The sequence below is a fragment of the Cornus florida genome, unplaced genomic scaffold, assembly GCF_030987335.1.
Source record: "Cornus florida cultivar Cherokee Brave unplaced genomic scaffold, ASM3098733v1 CherokeeBrave_3.0.0_Hap2_Chr01, whole genome shotgun sequence".
NCBI classification, from domain to species: Eukaryota; Viridiplantae; Streptophyta; class Magnoliopsida; order Cornales; family Cornaceae; genus Cornus; species Cornus florida.
Window position 1 is genome coordinate 51,379,431 of NW_026775571.1, and position 19,446 is coordinate 51,398,876.

Genomic DNA, 19,446 nt, shown 5'->3' on the forward strand with positions numbered 1-19,446 from the left:
TGCTAAATCCAACACACTGGTGTATACTGGTTCATTCAGTCTCAGAATCTTCACCATAACATCTGGTATTACAGGGAGCTGGACTCTTAAATCATTTGGTGTTTGATGGTTGCGAGAGACAACAACACATATAATCACACTTCTAATCACACGGTTTTTTCGCGTTGAAAAACGAGCCACTCCTTGAGTAAACCAATCTGGGATCGTGCTTCCAGGAAAGCTCAAGTTGTAGAACTTCTTCAAAGCAACCTAAATTCAGAAAATTTGTCACAAATAAATTACTTTGGGTTCAAAATAGTACTCTGGGAGATCATAAAATCGAGAATCTTGCAAAACTACGATAATGCATGCTTGTACAGCAAGCTGCAAACACACGCACTCACCCACACACACATACAGAGAAAGAGAGGGACCTTATCAAATTTTCCCTTCAACGCTGAAGAGCATGAACTACAACCACTCATGCCCAACCTTCTCAAGGACTTAAAGGATTCGAGGCCTGGAACATCCACTAATTTTTCACAGTTTGTAAGGTACAGCTCTTGTAAACTCTCCAAACTTGACAGATTTGATATTCCTTCAAGTGCTGTACAATTTGCAGCATTTATCTCCACCAAACTCGACGGAAGAGGGGGAGAAATTTGAGCTCCTTACAGTGGGGAAGGAAAAGATTTTTGAGAGGGGAGAGTCCCCTCATACTAGATGGAAGACTAGAAAAATCATTGTGACCCAGATTTAAAATCTCTAAAGATGACAATTTCTCAAAATCATCAGGTATTTTGCCAGATAATTTCCAACCACGAGCGTCCAACTCTATTAACCCGGAGAGATTTGAGAAAGTAGATGGAAGCACAACAAGCTCTCTGTTTTCAGCATTCTGAGGCACTTCTTGATAAGGTTTCTTTGCCATTTTCAATTCCACTAAGCTCGTGAGCATCCCAAAATTTTCGGGAAAATCTCTCACTGCAGTTTCCACCATATACAAGTGGTGCAAAGACTTTAATTCCCCAATGGAAGCTGGCAGTTTACAGAGCTTCTTACATTTGTTCAAATTTAATATTCCAAGATTTTCCAACATTCCTATCGATTCCGGCAACTCAGTTATGGCAGCATTCACGATAATCAATGTAGTAAGAGTCACAATGCTTCCAATTGATTTTGGCAATGAGCAAAGTGATCTGCAATTCCTCATACTAAGCGTATCAAGTGATTTCAAGATGCAAATCTGATCTGGTAGATTTAGGATTGATGTCCCATCTAACCAAAGCTCAATAACAGAAGCTAAGCCTTCAATAGAACTAGGCAATGAACTCAAAGAACGACAATCTCCAACTGACAAGTCCTTCAGATAAGATAACGAACCAATAGAAGGCAGAGTATAGATTCAGGTAACTTCTCTATAGCAGTTCTGTCAAGGAGAAGTTCTTTTAAAGAACTCATGCCGCCCATGTCCTGTGGTAGTTCTTTCAGTTTTGAGCAATCAGAGAGGATCAGGTTCTCAAGACCCTTCATCCCAGAAACATCAAATTCAACAAGGGAGCAACAGCCTCTCAGGTTCAAATACGTAATGTGCTCACATGCTGTTAGAAAATATAAGAGAATATGAGAATTGTATTGAATATATTGAATTGTGTTGTATTGATGTGTACTAGCATAAGTTTGAATTACAATTAAAAACCACCCAAAGTGTAGTCAAAGTAATGATTACAAGTGCTATAAGTATGCCTATAATCATGCATTGGCATGATTATTTGTCTAACACACGCCCAATCTGTGAAGTAACTTTTTTAATTTTAGTCTGCAATGAAAATAATAGAATTAAACCACTGCCAAAGAAAAATATAAGCAGAACAAAACCCAAGCAATTCAATGACTTCAGCATGACCAAGAAGGTAAAATATACACAAGGAAGCCAATTTAGAAAGTGCAGGAACAAACTCTGGACATCCCTTTTTCCATTTACCAATTACAGTATAGAGAGTTGCGCAAGGCCAGTGATCTCTAGACCTGGGGTCGGGGTTAAATAGGTCTTGTTGTTTGGATTAGTAAAACTTAAACCACTTTTTAAGTTTAAAACAAAAAAATTAAATTTAAAATATAACTGAAAATTAGACTTCACTCATTCCGTCATCCAAATCATGCAATCAACAAATAAAGTAGGAAATAATGGAAACAATGAATTTGTACGTGGAAAACCCACCGGGGAAAACTACGGGACCTAGTCAAGATATATTCTGCCCTAGGGTAATGTATTTAGAGGCAAATGAGAGGCATATAGAGAGTAGGGTTTCTAGTGTTTTAAACTGAAAAGGAAGCAGGATTTTTGCATGGCTCAATCGATCAAGGAGCTAGTCAACCGATCAACACAACTCCAGTGGCCATCGATGAGTGACAGAGACAGGAGTTTATTTCAGGTAGGCATACTAAATTTAAGAAAGAAAAAAAAAATTCTTCAATCTAATAGTGCAACAGGACAACAAGCCAAAAAATAGAAGTGTAGTAGCGATTACTAATCAATATTCAAATAGTTCTTGATGATTTGAAAATAATTGCTGTAAGAAAATTCAGTACATAAAATACAGACATTAAAGGTCCATCTGGCAACAGTTTTTTTTTCGGTAAGTAAAATGGAAAGTAAGATAAATTTGGCAACAGTTTCTATTTTGCATTTTCGATTTCATGTGAAGCGGAAGCAATAATTTTTTGCTGCAATGTGATTTATTCCAAACCAAAAACATGTTTGGTAACTAAATTTGTTGCAAAATGTCTATATAAAAAAAATGTTTGAATGATTTTTTTCGAAAGGTAAACATTACATTGGTTATTTAAAAAAAAATAAAGAATTCCTGCAAACAAATGAAACTGACCTTTTAAAAAAAAAGAAAAAAAACAGATGCAATATTGTGCAAAACATAACAACTTGTTTTTGTGACTTGTTTATCTTTTTCACCAGTATCGTACCTTAGATTCTTTCCACACCTGTTTGAGCCTGCTGTAGCTCAAGTCAATGGCAACCATGTTATCCATGATTAAGGTTGATGGCATACATTTTAAAGGAAATCCTTTCCAAGATAGCCAAACTAGTCTTCCGGAGAGATGTTTGCAGCTTCCACTTAGGTGGCCATAATTGAGATGAAGCAGTCTCAGCCTTTTCATCTCTGTGAATGCCTTTGCATTCACTTGTCGTAGCTCCTCTGATTCTGACAAGTTCAGGGCTATGCCTTGAATTGCTTTCGTTCCCTGATGATAACAAAAAGTTGCATACATAATGTGATACCCCTCGATTCTAGAGCCACGGGTGATCAAGTCCGAGCACAGAATACAAGGGATATCAAACAATTAATATTTAAACAAGCATTGGAATACAAGATGAATTAAAAATAAACAGATAAGCTGAAAGGAAAACTAAATAATAAATTCTTATTTAAAAATCCTCAAATAAATAATGATTAAAATCCCATAATAAAATCCTCCAATCTTCTGATACCAGTAATTAATTAAACTACAACTCGGGAATCCATACTGTGGACCCCTAATAATATCCTAACTGACATAACTGAATCGAAAAAAATAATAAGTTACTAATGAAGAAGAGTCCTACGTAGAGTCGGAAGAATGAATGGCTGTCTCTGCTCGGCACGAACAATCTCTAAGACTGGAACTGACGAACACCTAAAAAATAATGGTGGGTCAGGCCCACATACAAGTTCTAATCTACTACATCCCAAACAGAGACCCGATACACGTACACATCCTAATTAATTCAACAATAACTAAATAGTCCATATATAGATATATACACACACTAAAGGAACCTCACTAGACTATAGAGTTGTCTCAACCTGAATAGTAAGCAACATGCAAAACGCACATATAGTGGGCATGAGTACCTAGACCTACCAGGGTACACAACTACGCTATATCTAGCTACACATCCCTGGCAATATACGCACCCTAACCACTGATCCTGAGACTCAAGCTCATATCATGGTGTATAATTATATATTTAAAATCCGTCCTATCCAACCATCAAAAATAAACTATCCAATTATTATTTCAATACTATGTCATCCAACTATTCCGTTGACCTGACACGAATAAGTAGGACTTAACACTATGGTTAATCCGTTCCCGTATTAAAACTAGTTAGGACTTAACTCGTAAGTTAATCCGTCCCTAATATGCCCCCATCCCATAATGGTGCATTAATCTATACCATAATCAAATAAAAGTTTCCAATCTAGGGACAATATAAATGTTATTTACATCTAACAATCCAAATAAATATGATATAAATCATATACACATCCTTTGCATTTACTTGAGCAAAAATATCAATTCTAAGTAGCATGCATTTAATTTACATCACAAGAAATTAACATACATCTCAATTAAATTGTACATCTCCATGTTCTGATTAAATTAATTTAAATCTAAACAATTGATTAAAATAATGTAATCCAACAATATTTAATTAATTAATTTTTTTTTTTTTTAAAAAGTTTAATCAAATTCCATACTTAGCATGTAAACTTAAATCATGCATTCCAACTCTTAATGAATCTATTTAAATTAAATAAATATTTAAATTTAGATTCATCAATCAAAAATAACAATTATCAATTTAATATCCTAGCATTAATCAAAATAATATTTAAAAAATATTTAATGCATAACTAATTATTATTACTATTGTTTTTTTTTTTATGTACACAAGATTATTCCTACCAACTGTGTATGCCTTAGGAAGAAACTAAATTTAAATTACAAATTTAACTATATAATGCATTCTTAAAGCCTCGTTCGGCGTGGACCTTTTACACTGAAAAGTTAGTTTTGAATTCATCACACACCTTATTCCTAAAATTGATTCGTGGAAACAAAGTTGTCTCGTTCAGCGTGCCTATACATATACATACAATCTTCTGATTTCCCTCACAATAATGGATTCATGTTTAAATCCCAGCATTGAATAAAACACTCCCAGATTTCATACATGGTCATAAATGGGTTTATGCTAATTTGGTTCATGTTAATCCTACAAGTCATTCCTCGTTCCACGCACATGAAGAAAAATACAATTATGATTTCACAAAAAAATATAAAACTGTTTCAGACTAACACCCCATAATATATATTACAACTCATGATTAGAACACATAATATAATACAACTCATGCAAATTTAATTTATTAAAATATGAAATTATTTCAAACCCATTAGTAAAACACATGAACTGAATTTTTCAAATAAATTTATATAATTAGATTCAATTAATTTATTTAAAGAACCTAGAATTAATCTAGCATGCATAGGGTATGAATCAAAGGAGAAGAGAAGAATTAAAACTTGCCTTTAGGGATTAGATAAAAAAACCCTAACCTCCTTCTTCCTTTTCTCTTCCTTCCTCTTCCTTCTTTCTCTCTCTAAAATATAGTACGTAATATATTTTCTAACCTCTTTCACAACCCTATAATTATATATTTATAGTCAAATAAAATAACACTAATCCTTTTCCCAATCCAAGCCAAACTAATAATAAAAATAAAATAAAATCTAAATACTAAAAAGGTAACTAAAATATATGGTACGTATAATCTATGTGTAATCCTTTTTATATGTAATATATAAATATATATGACTTTCCTTATATATATATATATATTTATTTATTTATTAAATATACATATACATGGGTAATTATCCGTACCCATTAAACCCCTTATCCAAGTAGTCTATGGAGCCCAATTAGTTGGTCCATTACTACTATCCATATCCAATTCCCTAAAAATATTAAAATAAAAATAAAATAAAACAATTAAATTCCTAAATAAATACACATCATCACACACAATTTCATTTAAACAATTAAATCAATTAACACATTTAACAAATAATTAAATCAATTAAACAAGTAAACAATTAGCCAAGAAATCAACTAAATAATTAAATGCAATTAAAATAATTTTTTTAAAAAATACCGAGACTATCCTTTTAAAATCAGGGGTATTACATTCTTCCCCCCTAACAAAAGGAATTCCGTCCTCGGAATTCGCCCTTACCTTCTTCCATTATATCTGGAAACTGTGAGCGAATGACATCCTCTTGCTCCCAAGTAGACTCAGCCTCATTGTGGTGACTCCACTGGACACGCACTAACGATATGACTTTATTGCGAAGAACATGATCCTTACGGTCTATAATGCGACACGGTGGCTCCACATAAGTTGCATCCGGTTGCAACTCAATCTCACCCACATCTATGTGCTGATACCTATCCTCATCGCGCAGAAATTTCCGCAACATGGAAACATGAAACACGTTGTGGATGCGATCCAAATGATCCGGAAGTGCCAACCGATAAGCTACAGCTCCCACGCGATCGGTAATCATGAATGGACCCACAAACCGTGGTGATAACTTCCCTTTCTTTCCAAAGCGCATTAAACCTTTCATAGGAGACACTTTGAGTAGAACCTGATCCCCAACCTGAAACTCCAAAACACGAGTACGACGATCCGCATAACTCTTCTGCCTACTCTGGGCAGTGCGCATGCGATCCCTAATAAGAGCAATCTTCTCAGAAGTATCCTTAATGAACTCAGGACCCAAAAAACGACTCTCGCCAACCTCCATCCAACAAACAGGAGATCTACATGGTCGTCCATATAATGCCTCAAACGGTGCCATACCAATAGTCTTCTGAAAACTATTGTTATATGCGAACTCCACAAGTGACAAATACTCCTCCCAATGGCCCTTAAAGTCAAGGACACAAGAACGAAGCATATCCTCCATTATCTGATTAACCCTCTCGGTCTGTCCATCAGTTTGAGGATGATAAGCAGTGCTAAGATGCAACTCTGTACCCAAAGCCTGCTGAAAACTCTTCCAAAACCCTGATACAAAGCTCGAATCCCTATCCGATATAATAGATAACGGAATGCCATGCAACTTCACAATCTCTGTAATGTAAAGTTTCGCCAACTGTTCCGAAGTGTAATCAGCGCGAATAGGCAAGAAATGAGCAGATTTAGTCAACCTATCAACGATGACCCAAATGGAATTGTGATTCTTAAACGAGTTAGGTAATCCCTCTACAAAATCCATAGAAATGCTCTCCCATTTCCACTCCGGTATCGGCAGTGGCTGTAGAGCTCCTGGCGGCCTCTGATGATCAATCTTGACCATCTGACAAGTACTACATCGTGAGACAAATAGAGCAATGTCCCTCTTCATACCTGCCCACCAAAACTGCCGCTTCATATCCTGATACATTTTGTCACCTCTAGGATGAACCGAAAACTCAGAGTGGTGAGTCTCAGTCATCACATCCTTCCTCAACTCATCAGCAGAAGGTACCACTAATCGTCCCTTGTACCTCAAACCTCCATCAGCCCCAACATAGTAAAATGGAACCTCTCCGGAAGCTATCTCTGCAACTTTATCAATGCACTGCTGATCCGTGAGTTGTGCCTTCAAAACTTTGTGAATGATAGAAGGTGTAACTACCATGCAAGCCAAGAAAGTATCCGACAATTCATCCACCCTCTTCAACGCATTCCACTCAGTAATGAACAGAGTGGAAAGACTACCAACAGGTCGACGACTGAGTGCATCTGCCACCACATTCGCTTTTCCTGGATGATACTGGATAGAGAAATGATAGTCTTTCACAAACTCCAACCATCGGCGCTGTCTCATATTCAGCTCTCGCTGAGTGAACAAGTACTGCAGACTCTTGTGATCACTAAATAATCTGAAGGATTCACCCAACAGATAATGCCTCCAAATACGTAAGGCAAAGACCACCGCTGCCAACTCCAAATCATGTGTTGGATAATTAAGCTCATGAGGCTTAAGTTTCCGAGATCCATATGAAATTGGTCGCTCCTCCTGCATCAAGACGCATCCCAGACCCTGCAAAGAAGCATCTGTGTAGACAAGATACTCAATCCCGCTCTGTGGGGTAGACAAAACCGGTGCAGAAGTCAACTTAGTCTTCAGTTCATCAAAAGCTTTTTGACAATGTTCATCCCACACGAACCGTACACCCTTCTTAGTCAGATGAGTGAGTGGTCCCGCTATCTTTGAGAACCCCTGGATGAACCTTCTATAATAACCTGCCAAACCGAGAAAACTCCGAATCTCGGTAGGTGATGTAGGCTGTCCCCACTCAACCACCGCTGAAACCTTGGCTGGATCCACCGCTATTCCCCTTTCTGACACCACGTGACCCAGAAATTTCACTTCCCGCTGCCAAAATTCACACTTCTCAAACTTGGCATACAACTGATGCTCACGAAACGTCTGTAAGACTATCCGAAGATGTCTAGCATGATCGTCCTCTGACCTCGAGTAAATCAAAATGTCATCTATGAAGACAATGACAAATTGATCCAAGTAAGCTCTGAAGACTCTATTCATTAAATCCACGAAAACCGCTGGTGCATTAGTCAACCCGAATGGCATCACCCGAAACTCATAAGATCCCTATCTAGTGAGAAACGCTGTCCTCGGGACATCCTGCTCCCGAACCCGAAGTTGATGATATCCAGACCGCAGATCAATCTTAGAGAAATAAGTAGCTCCCTTCAACTGATCAAACAAGTCATCAATCCTGGGCAAAGGATACTTGTTACGAATAGTAACCTTGTTCAACTCCCTGTAATCTATACACAAGCGGAGCGAACCATCCTTCTTCTTCACAAATAAAACCGGTGCTCCCCAGGGTGAAGTACTCCTGCGAATGAAACCCTGGCTGAGTAGCTGCTGAATCTGATCCCTCAGCTCGCGCATCTCCACTGGTGCCATCCTATATGGTGCCCTAGCAATAGGCGTAGTGCCTGGAGCTAAGTCTATCACAAAGTCGATCTCGCGACTAGGCGGCAACCCTGGAATCTCCTGAAATACATCCGGGTAATCCTGTACAATTGGTATGCTATCCAATAATACAGTAGTCCCCTCATCCGTTTCCTCCTCCATATGAAACAAATAGGTGCTAGTGATCCCCTTAGAACGCGGCATAGCGACGACGTACATGTCCTGACCAGGTATAGTGAAAATAACTGATCTATCATAACAATTAACTTGGGCATGGTAATGCGATAACCAATCCATCCCAAGTATCACGTCATAAGTGTGCATGTCCAGGACCAATAGATTGGCTAGAAATCTGAGTCTACCAATATCTAGTGTCACAGGCCCATCACTCTCATGTAAAATGGCTGTATCGCCCAATGGTGTAGAAATACCTTGAGGTTTAGTGCATACCCTCGTCCTCATCCCAGATAAAGCAACAAAAGTCCTAGCTACAAATGAGTGTGTAGCACCCGTATCAAATAAAACACGTCCATGTAAACCATGAATAGGAAACTTACCCTCAATAGCCTGAGGTGCCCGAACATCCTGTGGCATGAGGTTGTACACCCTGCCATAATGTAACTGCTGCGATGCCTGTCCCTGAGGCTGCGGCGGCGCTGGTAAAGCTGGATATGTCTGTCCCTGAATCCGTGGAACCTGTGGAGCTGGTAAAGACACTGGTGCCCTCTGCCCCTGCTGCACATGTTGTCCCTGTCTCTGTCCCTATCTTACTGTAGGACACTGCCTGGAAGTGTGACCATACTCTCCACAAGTATAGCAACTACCCTGGAAAGTACCAAATGGCCTCCTCTGTCGGTTAGCTTGTGGCTGACCCTGTCCTGCCTGTGGTCCCCCATTCTGCTGCCTCTGAATAGGTGCCCCATTCTGCTGAGCATCTGAACCACCCTTGTGCTTCTTCCAAGGCTGATGTCCCTGGAATTTGCCCTTGTCATTCTGTCGGTGTCCGTTCCCATTCCCTTTCTCAGCTGACTGATTAGCAGAGTCTCGATCACCCCGCTTCTCACCCTTGGCCTGTCTAAAATCCACGGTCAACTGATACTGCTGTAGAGCGGCGTCTACCACCTGAGCATAAGTAGTATAGGCTGGACTACCCGTAATAGCTCTCTTGATAGACCACATCAGTCCCTTGACGAAACTGTTGCGCTTCTTCTCCTCTGTATCCATCTCCTCCGGTGCAAAGAGAGACAAGCGTGTGAACTGCTGCTCATACTCCGCTACTGTCATGTTCCCCTGCTGCAGATTAAGAAACTCAGTCTTCATGGCTGCCCTGATTGCATAAGGGAAATACTTTTCATCAAAGCGTGCACTGAACTGATCGTAAGTCAATGCCATCCTCTCCGCTGCGGTGGTAACTGACTCCCACCACTGTAGTGCATCCCCAACTAGCTTGAAAGTAGCAAGCATCTGCTTCTGAACCTCCGTGCACTGAACCAAGCGAAGATGTCGCTCGATGTCCTGTTTCCACTGATGAGCTGCTCTCGCATCAGTGGAGCCTGTGAACTCAGGTGGGCTCCCCTTTGTGAAAGAACTCCTAGCCTTCTCCCAAGTATCAATCCGAACAACCGGTGCCGGTAACGGTGCCGGCTGTACTTGAGGCTGATTCCGAAGTGCAGCGGTTACCCCTGCTTCTATAGCCCGAGCAATAAGGTCATTGATGTGAGGAGGAAACTCTGGATCTCCTCCCTGATCCCGAGTCTGCTGAACTTCCTCATGCTCCTCATAGAACTGACCCTCATCCTCCTGACGCTGCCTACGAGCCGCCTCCCTTCGTTGCCTGTTTCTCTGATTGTCCCGTCTTCTTCTAGCGTTAAACATTCTGTTAACATAGAAAGACAGACATTAGTACGATTTAACCGAACCGTAAAGAATACAACGAATCCTAATCTTAGGCTCTAAATAAAAGAATACGCTACGCGGAAGTCTTAAAACGATAGATCCCTAGAGACACTTGAACCTGGAGTGCTCTGATACCAACTGTGATACCCCTCGATTCTAGAGCCACGGGTGATCAAGTCCGAGCACATAATACAAGGGATATCAAACAATTAATATTTAAACAAGCATTGGAATATAAGATGAATTAAAAATAAACAGATAAGCTGAAAGGAAAACTAAATAATAAATTCTTATTTAAAAATCCTCAAATAAATAATGATTAAAATCCCATAATAAAATCCTCCAATCTTCTGATACCAGTAATTAATTAAACTACAACTCGGGAATCCATACTGTGGACCCCTAATAATATCCTAACTGACATAACTGAATCGAAAAAAATAATAAGTTACTAATGAAGAAGAGTCCTACGTAGAGTCGGAAGAATGAATGGCTGTCTCTGCTCGGCACGAACAATCTCTAAGACTGGAACTGACGAACACCTGAAAAATAATGGTGGGTCAGGCCCACATACAAGTTCTAATCTACTACATCCCAAACAGAGACCCGATACACGTACACATCCTAATTAATTCAACAATAACTAAATAGTCCATATATAGATATATACATACACTAAAGGAACCTCACTAGACTATAGAATTGTCTCAACCTGAATAGTAGGCAACATGCAAAACGCACATACAGTGGGCATGAGTACCTAAACCTACCAGGGTACACAACTACGCTATATCTAGCTACACATCCCTGGCAATATACGCACCCTAACCACTGATCCTGAGACTCAAGCTCATATCATGGTGTATAATTATATATTTAAAATCCGTCCTATCCAACCATCAAAAATAAACTATCCAATTATTATTTCAATACTATGTCATCCAACTATTCCGTTGACCTGACACGAATAAGTAAGACTTAACACTATGGTTAATCCGTTCCCGTATTAAAACTAGTTAGGACTTAACTCGTAAGTTAATCCGTCCCTAATATGCCCCCATCCCATAATGGTGCATTAATCTATACCATAATCAAATAAAAGTTTCCAATCTAGGGACAATATAAATGTTATTTACATCTAACAATCCAAATAAATATGATATAAATCATATACACATCCTTTGCATTTACTTGAGCAAAAATATCAATTCTAAGTAGCATGCATTTAATTTACATCACAAGAAATTAACATACATCTCAATTAAATTGTACATCTCCATGTTCTGATTAAATTAATTTAAATCTAAACAATTGATTAAAATAATGTAATCCAACAATATTTAATTAATTAATTTTTTTTTTTTAAAAAAGTTTAATCAAATTCCATACTTAACATGTAAACTTAAATCATGCATTCCAACTCTTAATGAATCTATTTAAATTAAATAAATATTTAAATTTAGATTCATCAATCAAAAATAACAATTATCAATTTAATATCCTAGCATTAATCAAAATAATATTTAAAAAATATTTAATGCATAACTAATTATTATTACTATTGTTTTTTTTTTTATGTACACAAGATTATTCCTACCAACTGTGTATGCCTTAGGAAGAAACTAAATTTAAATTACAAATTTAACTATATAATGCATTCTTAAAGCCTCGTTCGGCGTGGACCTTTTACACTGAAAAGTTAGTTTTGAATTCATCACACACCTTATTCCTAAAATTGATTCGTGGAAACAAATTTGTCTCGTTCAGCGTGCCTATACATATACATACAATCTTCTGATTTCCCTCACAATAATGGATTCATGTTTAAATCCCAGCATTGAATAAAACACTCCCAGATTTCATACATGGTCATAAATGGGTTTATGCTAATTTGGTTCATGTTAATCCTACAAGTCATTCCTCGTTCCACGCACATGAAGAAAAATACAATTATGATTTCACAAAAAAATATAAAACTGTTTCAGACTAACACCCCATAATATATATTACAACTCATGATTAGAACACATAATATAATACAACTCATGCAAATTTAATTTATTAAAATATGAAATTATTTCAAACCCATTAGTAAAACACATGAACTGAATTTTTCAAATAAATTTATATAATTAGATTCAATTAATTTATTTAAAGAACCTAGAATTAATCTAGCATGCATAGGGTATGAATCAAAGGAGAAGAGAAGAATTAAAACTTGCCTTTAGGGATTAGATAAAAAAACCCTAACCTCCTTCTTCCTTTTCTCTTCCTTCCTCTTCCTTCTTTCTCTCTCTAAAATATAGTACGTAATATATTTTCTAACCTCTTTCACAACCCTATAATTATATATTTATAGTCAAATAAAATAACACTAATCCTTTTCCCAATCCAAGCCAAACTAATAATAAAAATAAAATAAAATCTAAATACTAAAAAGGTAACTAAAATATATGGTACGTATAATCTATGTGTAATCCTTTTTATATGTAATATATAAATATATATGACTTTCCTTATATATATATATATATTTATTTATTTATTAAATATACATATACATGGGTAATTATCCGTACCCATTAAACCCCTTATCCAAGTAGTCTATGGAGCCCAATTAGTTGGTCCATTACTACTATCCATATCCAATTCCCTAAAAATATTAAAATAAAAATAAAATAAAACAATTAAATTCCTAAATAAATACACATCATCACACACAATTTCATTTAAACAATTAAATCAATTAACACATTTAACAAATAATTAAATCAATTAAACAAGTAAACAATTAGCCAAGAAATCAACTAAATAATTAAATGCAATTAAAATAATTTTTTTAAAAAATACCGAGACTATCCTTTTAAAATCAGGGGTATTACACATAAGAACAAATATATATATATATCGTTGGGTTGAAAAGCCTTTTACAACGAATAAGACTCGTCATATTGACAAAATATGTAATTAATTCATGTGTTGAGCTCTTACTGTGTTATTCCTCAGTACACCGAGAATGTCCTCACGATACCACAATCTACTACGTTCGTCAGGCTCTTGAGGGGATTCTTGGCGGACAATATCTCTACCCATGGCTTGAATCATATCATGCATCATCAGCCGGTTATGCCCATCAATTCTTACTAGACAACGACGAGATAGAACCCCAATTCCAGATTCTGGGAAGAAACCACAGGCATCTAGTATTTTGATTGACAGATCTTGATCCATTCTAACAAAAAAACATGCAATATCTAGGAATAATTCCTTCTGTTCATCGTCAAGTGAATCATAGCTTAGCATAAGTTTCTTTTGAATATCGTGATGAGGAATTTTTTTTAACTTCTTCAACTGACTTGTCCATTCAGGGATTGTTTTCTCTGACAAAAAGGAACCTAAACTCTCAAGAACTAAAGGAAGCCCTTGAGCATAATCCACTACTTCCTTTGAAAGATTATCATAGTCTTCCAAAGGATGGTCTTTCCTGAAGGCGTGCCAACTAAAGAGCTAAAGAGACTCCTTCTCATTCAACGGGCAAGCTTCATACTCCTCATCCACCTCAAGCATACTTACTGAAGACAAATCTCTAGTTGTTATAACGATTCTACTTCCACAATGAAACAAACCACGATTTATGGCTAATGCCCTCAATTGGCGAATGTTATCAACATCATCGAGAACAAGAAGAACCCTTTGACACCATGCTCTCTGTTTTATTTCCTCAATCCCATGATCCTCACTTCTTATTCTAGGCAGATTTCGATCCATTAGCAGATCACAAAGAAGCCTTTCTTGTAATTCAACAAGGCCATTAGGTTGCATCGAAGTTCGTCCCACATTTGCAAGAAAGCAACTACTTTCAAACATATAATGTATGCGGTTATACATTGCTTTAGCTATTGTAGTCTTACCGATTCCACCCATCCCCCATATGGCAATAATCCTAACATCACTATCTGACCGCAACTTTAGAAACTCACACACTTGTTGAACACCACGCTCTATTCCAACTGGGTAGTCCGCAACACTTAAACAAGTAGGATTGAGTTTATCTGCGACGTCTCTAACAACAATCTCAATTAACTTTGACTCAGACCTGTATATTTATTTTTAATTTTTTCCATAGTTAATTGGAAAAAACAATAATAATAATAATAAACAATCAGAATTGGGGTAACTTCAACTAGATTTTCTGCAATTAGAATTCTAAAACATGTCTGTAGCATAAGAGAGAAACTAGGGCTACTTGATTTATAACTCTGAAAACAGTTCTCAAGAATTCAGACAACAAAAACCTTTTTCCAAACATTTTTTTATATGTTTTCAATTTTTTGAAAATAGAAACCCCGGACTTACAAACCAAGCAGCTCTATGCTTTGAAGAGAGATAATTGCATACCCGTTGGCCACATTCTGCAGGACGTAACCGGACAAATTGGCAGCATCAGTTAGAGCAGCCCTCCACCTCTCCACAGATTCAGATCCGAAGCTTTTTTCATGGCGGGAAAATGCTTCCGCATAACAGCCCCTCTGTGACCGAGCATCGGAGGGTTCGTGGTCGTAAAAGATGGGAAGAACAATCTGTTTGAGAGTCCTCTTGCAATCCATGATCTTCACGAGCTCTTCCAGGCACCATGTTGAGGACGCATAGTTTTTCGAGAAGACGACAATGGAGATCCTTGATTCCTCGATCGCCCTAACCAATCCGGGCCCGATTTCTTTTCCTCTTCTGAGTTTAGAGTCGTCTCTGAACGTGCGAAAACGATCGCGCTCCAAAGCGTCCAAGAGGTGGCCGGTGAATTTGTTCCGAGTATCAATGCCGCTGAAAGACAAGAAGACGTCGTAACTCCGGGAAGCTGCCATTTTCAAAGCTCGAACAGTTCAAATGACAGGAATGGAAAAGAATTGTTGGTGAGTGAATGTAAAGATGGAAACAACGAATGGGAAATGACATTTTCAAAGCTTGTGATGATAGTGGGGAGACTCTTTTGCGTTTTCGTCATTATTTGTTTATTGACTCTCCCATTTGGGGTAATGGGATAAGTTTCGTCCATGTTTCCTTTATTGGGAAGGTATGTTTTTCACTTTGGGTTGGGTGCAAACAGAGTTTTGTAGAAATTGTTAGTCGGTACCCGATCATCCAAACAAGATCTGTCGCTTTCGTCTAATTTTTTAATTACCTATTGTGATTGGCAGCATTATTTCGACTCGCGCGGTGCTGATGAGTTTATATTTTACAATTATTTTTATTTTTAAAATTATATTTTTTATATTATTTTGATTAATTAATCAATTTTTGTTTCTGTTCATCTTAATGGATAAGAGACCAATTCAAAATGAGAATGCAAATAAGTTGAATGATGAATGCAGAAAAGAAAAGTATTATTATTTTTATAGCTAAAAAACAAACACAATAAGCAGGAGTGATGTATGGTAAGAACTGGTGCAGGATAGATATTTTGGGTGTTACTAATATGTATGCTAGACTATCATAACATGGTAAAATTAATGTTTAAAAATTTATTTAGTTTGGATAGGATTATCCTAATTCATAACCGATTTATTAACTAAACGGATTCTCCAATTTGGATCGGAGGAGGGCGGAACGGAGAATGGGCTCTCGCCCCTTCCATTATGTGCTTGTTATTTTGTTTTATTTTCTTCTTGATGAGGAGACACATTAATGAAATGATGTTATAGTTCTTGTTTATTAATTCCCTTGACTATAGTTTTAATATTCATGATTCTTACTTCATATGATTGATTGAATTTTAGAACTTTCGCCATTAATATAATGTATTCCTAGTAGTTCTAGTAATTCCATATTTAATTGATCAATGCTTGATTTTGTAACTCTTGATAGTAAATTTATTTGATTTTTATGTTTTTTTATTGAGTTGGATATATATGATGCTTGGAATTAGGGATGGCAACGGGGCGGGTTTGGAGCGGGTTTCTCTAAATCCCGCCCCGCCCCTTTTAATTTTTATCAAGTACATGCCCGCCCCGAGACCCGCGACGGGTTGGATTTTCATATCCAACCCCGCCCCGTTAGGAAATACTGTGCCCCCGTGCCCGCCTCACTAACAAATTTTTTTCTCCCACTTTTTGAAACTTAAACTCCTGCTATTTAAATGTGCAAAGCCTAGGAATGACACAACATAAATAAAATTATGTATCCTAATAAATAAATAAAAAATAACATGCACATAACATAATTCAGAGAATATAATAAACAAAAATAAAAGTTTAATACAACCAAATCACAAGAAGTTCTAAGCTCCAACTTCCACCATAACCAAAACAAAAGCAAATTTAATACCAAGTTTATATCCCAAATTAGGATTATAAGAGATGGGTAATTGGGTAAGCCGCTAAAATAACTTATTAATATATATATATATATATATATATATATATATATATATATATTAAATATAGTTATATGCAGGGCAGGGCGGGGCGGGGCCCCTAGGATATGTATATTGAACCCTTACCCGCCCCGTGACCCTCGACGGGTACAAAATTTGTATCCATGTCCGCCCCAACGGTATAACAAGTGTTCCCATATCCATTATTAACGGGGCGGAACGGGGCGGGGCCCCGGCGGGGCGGTAAATATTGACATCCCTACTTGGAATTCATTTTTTGATCTTATGTATTTCATATTTTGGATATATATAATGCTTACAAATTTACTCATTTAAGTGAATTTGAATCTATTTTTGAATTTATATTTCACACGTGCCTTATTGCTAAATCTTGAGGAAACAATAGATTGATTTCTAGATTGCTACTCTAAGTTTGAGAGAAGATTATGAATTTAATAGTGGTGGACTTCGATACCTTAGTTACGTATTTATCTTTATTAAATGTTTAGTTTAAATTTATTCTTCAATCAACCAACTTGTTAACTAGGTTAGTTTTAAATTAATTTGGATTCCCATTCGTTTTTCATCAAAGCATTCCCTTGGGTTCGACCTCGTTCTTGCATGTCTATACTCCAATAGAGTCGTGTGCTTGCAAGTAATTTTAAAATAAAACATTAGGTGTGGACGTGTCAGAGTCCAGTTCGTTCACCTAAACTTGGGGTGTTGTGTTCGTAAATATCAAGTACTCCTGGTTCAGCCGCCCAAGTTTTATAAACCCGGTGCGTCAGTGATGACCAAAAGATGACCCGATAACGAATCCAAAATGCGGAAGCGAAAGATGAAAAATGGCCACTAGAGATGTACGTCATCCCTAAGGCACCAAAACGACTCCCTATGAAGACACGGAACTCAATGAGTCAAGCAATGAAACAAGGATTTCAAACTCGATAAGAAATGAATTAAGGGTAAAATGGTCATTTCAAACTAAAATGGATGCCACCGTACATACCATTGGAAAGACAACGAAAAATGAATGAAGTTAGACTCAAGAATTACCGGATTTGGAATCCGGACGGAAAAGATATAAAGTCTTGAAGTCGAAAGAAGAGAAACCCCATCCCGGTTCGAACCAAATCTTGACACTATCTCACTAAAACTTGAATATCATGAGCTACAATTAAAATTTGCAGCTGTAATTGATACCATTGGAAAGCTTATTTCAACGTGGTCAATTTAGACTCAAGAACGGACTAATTCGGAGTTAAAACGAAGGAGATACGATAATTTGAAGTCAGAGGTGCAGTGTTAAAAAACGGATGGACGAGCGCTCGTAAATGAGCACACCAAGGTAGTGCCCACTACCCTGATTATGAGCGCTCGTCCCCCATGGACGAGCGCTCGTCCTGCAGACAAACAAAACAGCTTTTTGAACTTGAAATGTGATTTTGAGGACTTTCTGGACCCTTTTTGGAAAAAAGTTGTGCAGTAACCCCCCCCCCCCCCCCCCCCCCAAAAAAAAAAAAATCATGTTTTCTGGTCAACCATGTCAAGACCAACATTTATTTTTCAAGTGAAATACCAAAAATGCCCTTAAGATCAGAATTATCAAAAATGTGAAAATGAATGCTGCTCTAAGTGTTCATTTCATCAAGAATGGTGTTGTGTGCTAAAGTGAACATACACGCGTATGTAAAATGACATAGTAGACACGCTACAATGGCCTACGGCCTCATTACAATCCATTTTCAAAATTTGACCTATCAAACCTCCATTTTCACAAATAGGCTATTAGGGCAAAACATAAGCTTTGAAAGCATACATGTAAGCTTTGAAATTTATGGCCTTGGCCTTATGTTATACATACAAAAGAGCATTGTCAAGTGTACTTAAATACACATAATACATCAAATAAGCCATCCTAGCTTGCAAAATACCATACATCTATGGTATACAAAATATATCATCCAAAAGTAAAGCATGCTAAACAAGTACATGTCAATATACAAAAATGATTCAAAGTACTCATGAGCCCCTAAGGATGATAAGCATCCAAGAATATAGTGTCCTTACCTGTAAAACAACCCAAACCACTAGGGTGAATAATCAAGTTACTCATAAGAAGAAGCATATGTGTATACCCTAAAGTTTCAATATCATTGCAAGATCAATATAGATGAATACAAGGGATCATTCCACTTAACGTCTATGTTTAAGGTGTTCTAAAGGATTATCTTAAGCTAACTTAATGATTCTTTAACAACACATATCAACATCAATGTACTTAATAACATCAATTCGCCAATAGCAAAAATTACAAGTTACAATTAAGCATTGGTTGTCAACTTGGAATTGAATAC

The 19,446-nt window shown here is 37.1% G+C and overlaps 2 protein-coding genes across 2 annotated transcripts; both read right to left on the reverse strand.

Annotated features, from left to right (window-relative positions):
- Nucleotides 1-20: 20 nt before the first annotated feature.
- Nucleotides 21-13,950, reverse strand: LOC132272116 (disease resistance protein RPP2B-like). The gene is made up of 5 exons (XM_059773513.1): nucleotides 13,711-13,950; nucleotides 7,459-8,397; nucleotides 2,962-3,240; nucleotides 414-1,342; nucleotides 21-249 (listed from the first exon to the last, which is right to left on the reverse strand). Exons 1-4 carry the CDS (start codon nucleotides 13,948-13,950, stop codon nucleotides 605-607), a joined length of 2,196 nt encoding a protein of 731 aa, XP_059629496.1. The 3' UTR covers nucleotides 21-249; nucleotides 414-604.
- On the reverse strand, nucleotides 2,705-15,590 carry LOC132296442 (disease resistance protein Roq1-like). Its single transcript, XM_059794664.1, has 3 exons — nucleotides 15,118-15,590; nucleotides 13,711-14,815; nucleotides 2,705-3,240 (listed from the first exon to the last, which is right to left on the reverse strand). Exons 1-2 carry the CDS (start codon nucleotides 15,579-15,581, stop codon nucleotides 14,227-14,229), a joined length of 1,053 nt encoding a protein of 350 aa, XP_059650647.1. The 5' UTR covers nucleotides 15,582-15,590; the 3' UTR covers nucleotides 2,705-3,240; nucleotides 13,711-14,226.
- Nucleotides 15,591-19,446: the final 3,856 nt, after the last annotated feature.

Bases quoted from the DNA above. Each gene is read 5' to 3' on its own strand.
- LOC132272116 (XM_059773513.1), bottom strand. From the start codon at position 13,950: ATGGATCAAGATCTGTCAATCAAAATACTAGATGCCTGTGGTTTCTTC. The intron at 8,398-13,710 runs GTAAGAGCTCAA...GCTTACTTGGAT, and splicing joins GTGTACTGAGGAATAACACA to CAATTTGTCATTGTCTTCAT. The intron at 3,241-7,458 runs CAGTGCATTGAT...TGTTATCATCAG, and splicing joins AGGCACAACTCACGGATCAG to GGAACGAAAGCAATTCAAGG.
- LOC132296442 (XM_059794664.1), bottom strand. From the start codon at position 15,581: ATGGCAGCTTCCCGGAGTTACGACGTCTTCTTGTCTTTCAGCGGCATT. The intron at 14,816-15,117 runs GTATGCAATTAT...ATAAATATACAG, and splicing joins CTGCAGAATGTGGCCAACGG to GTCTGAGTCAAAGTTAATTG.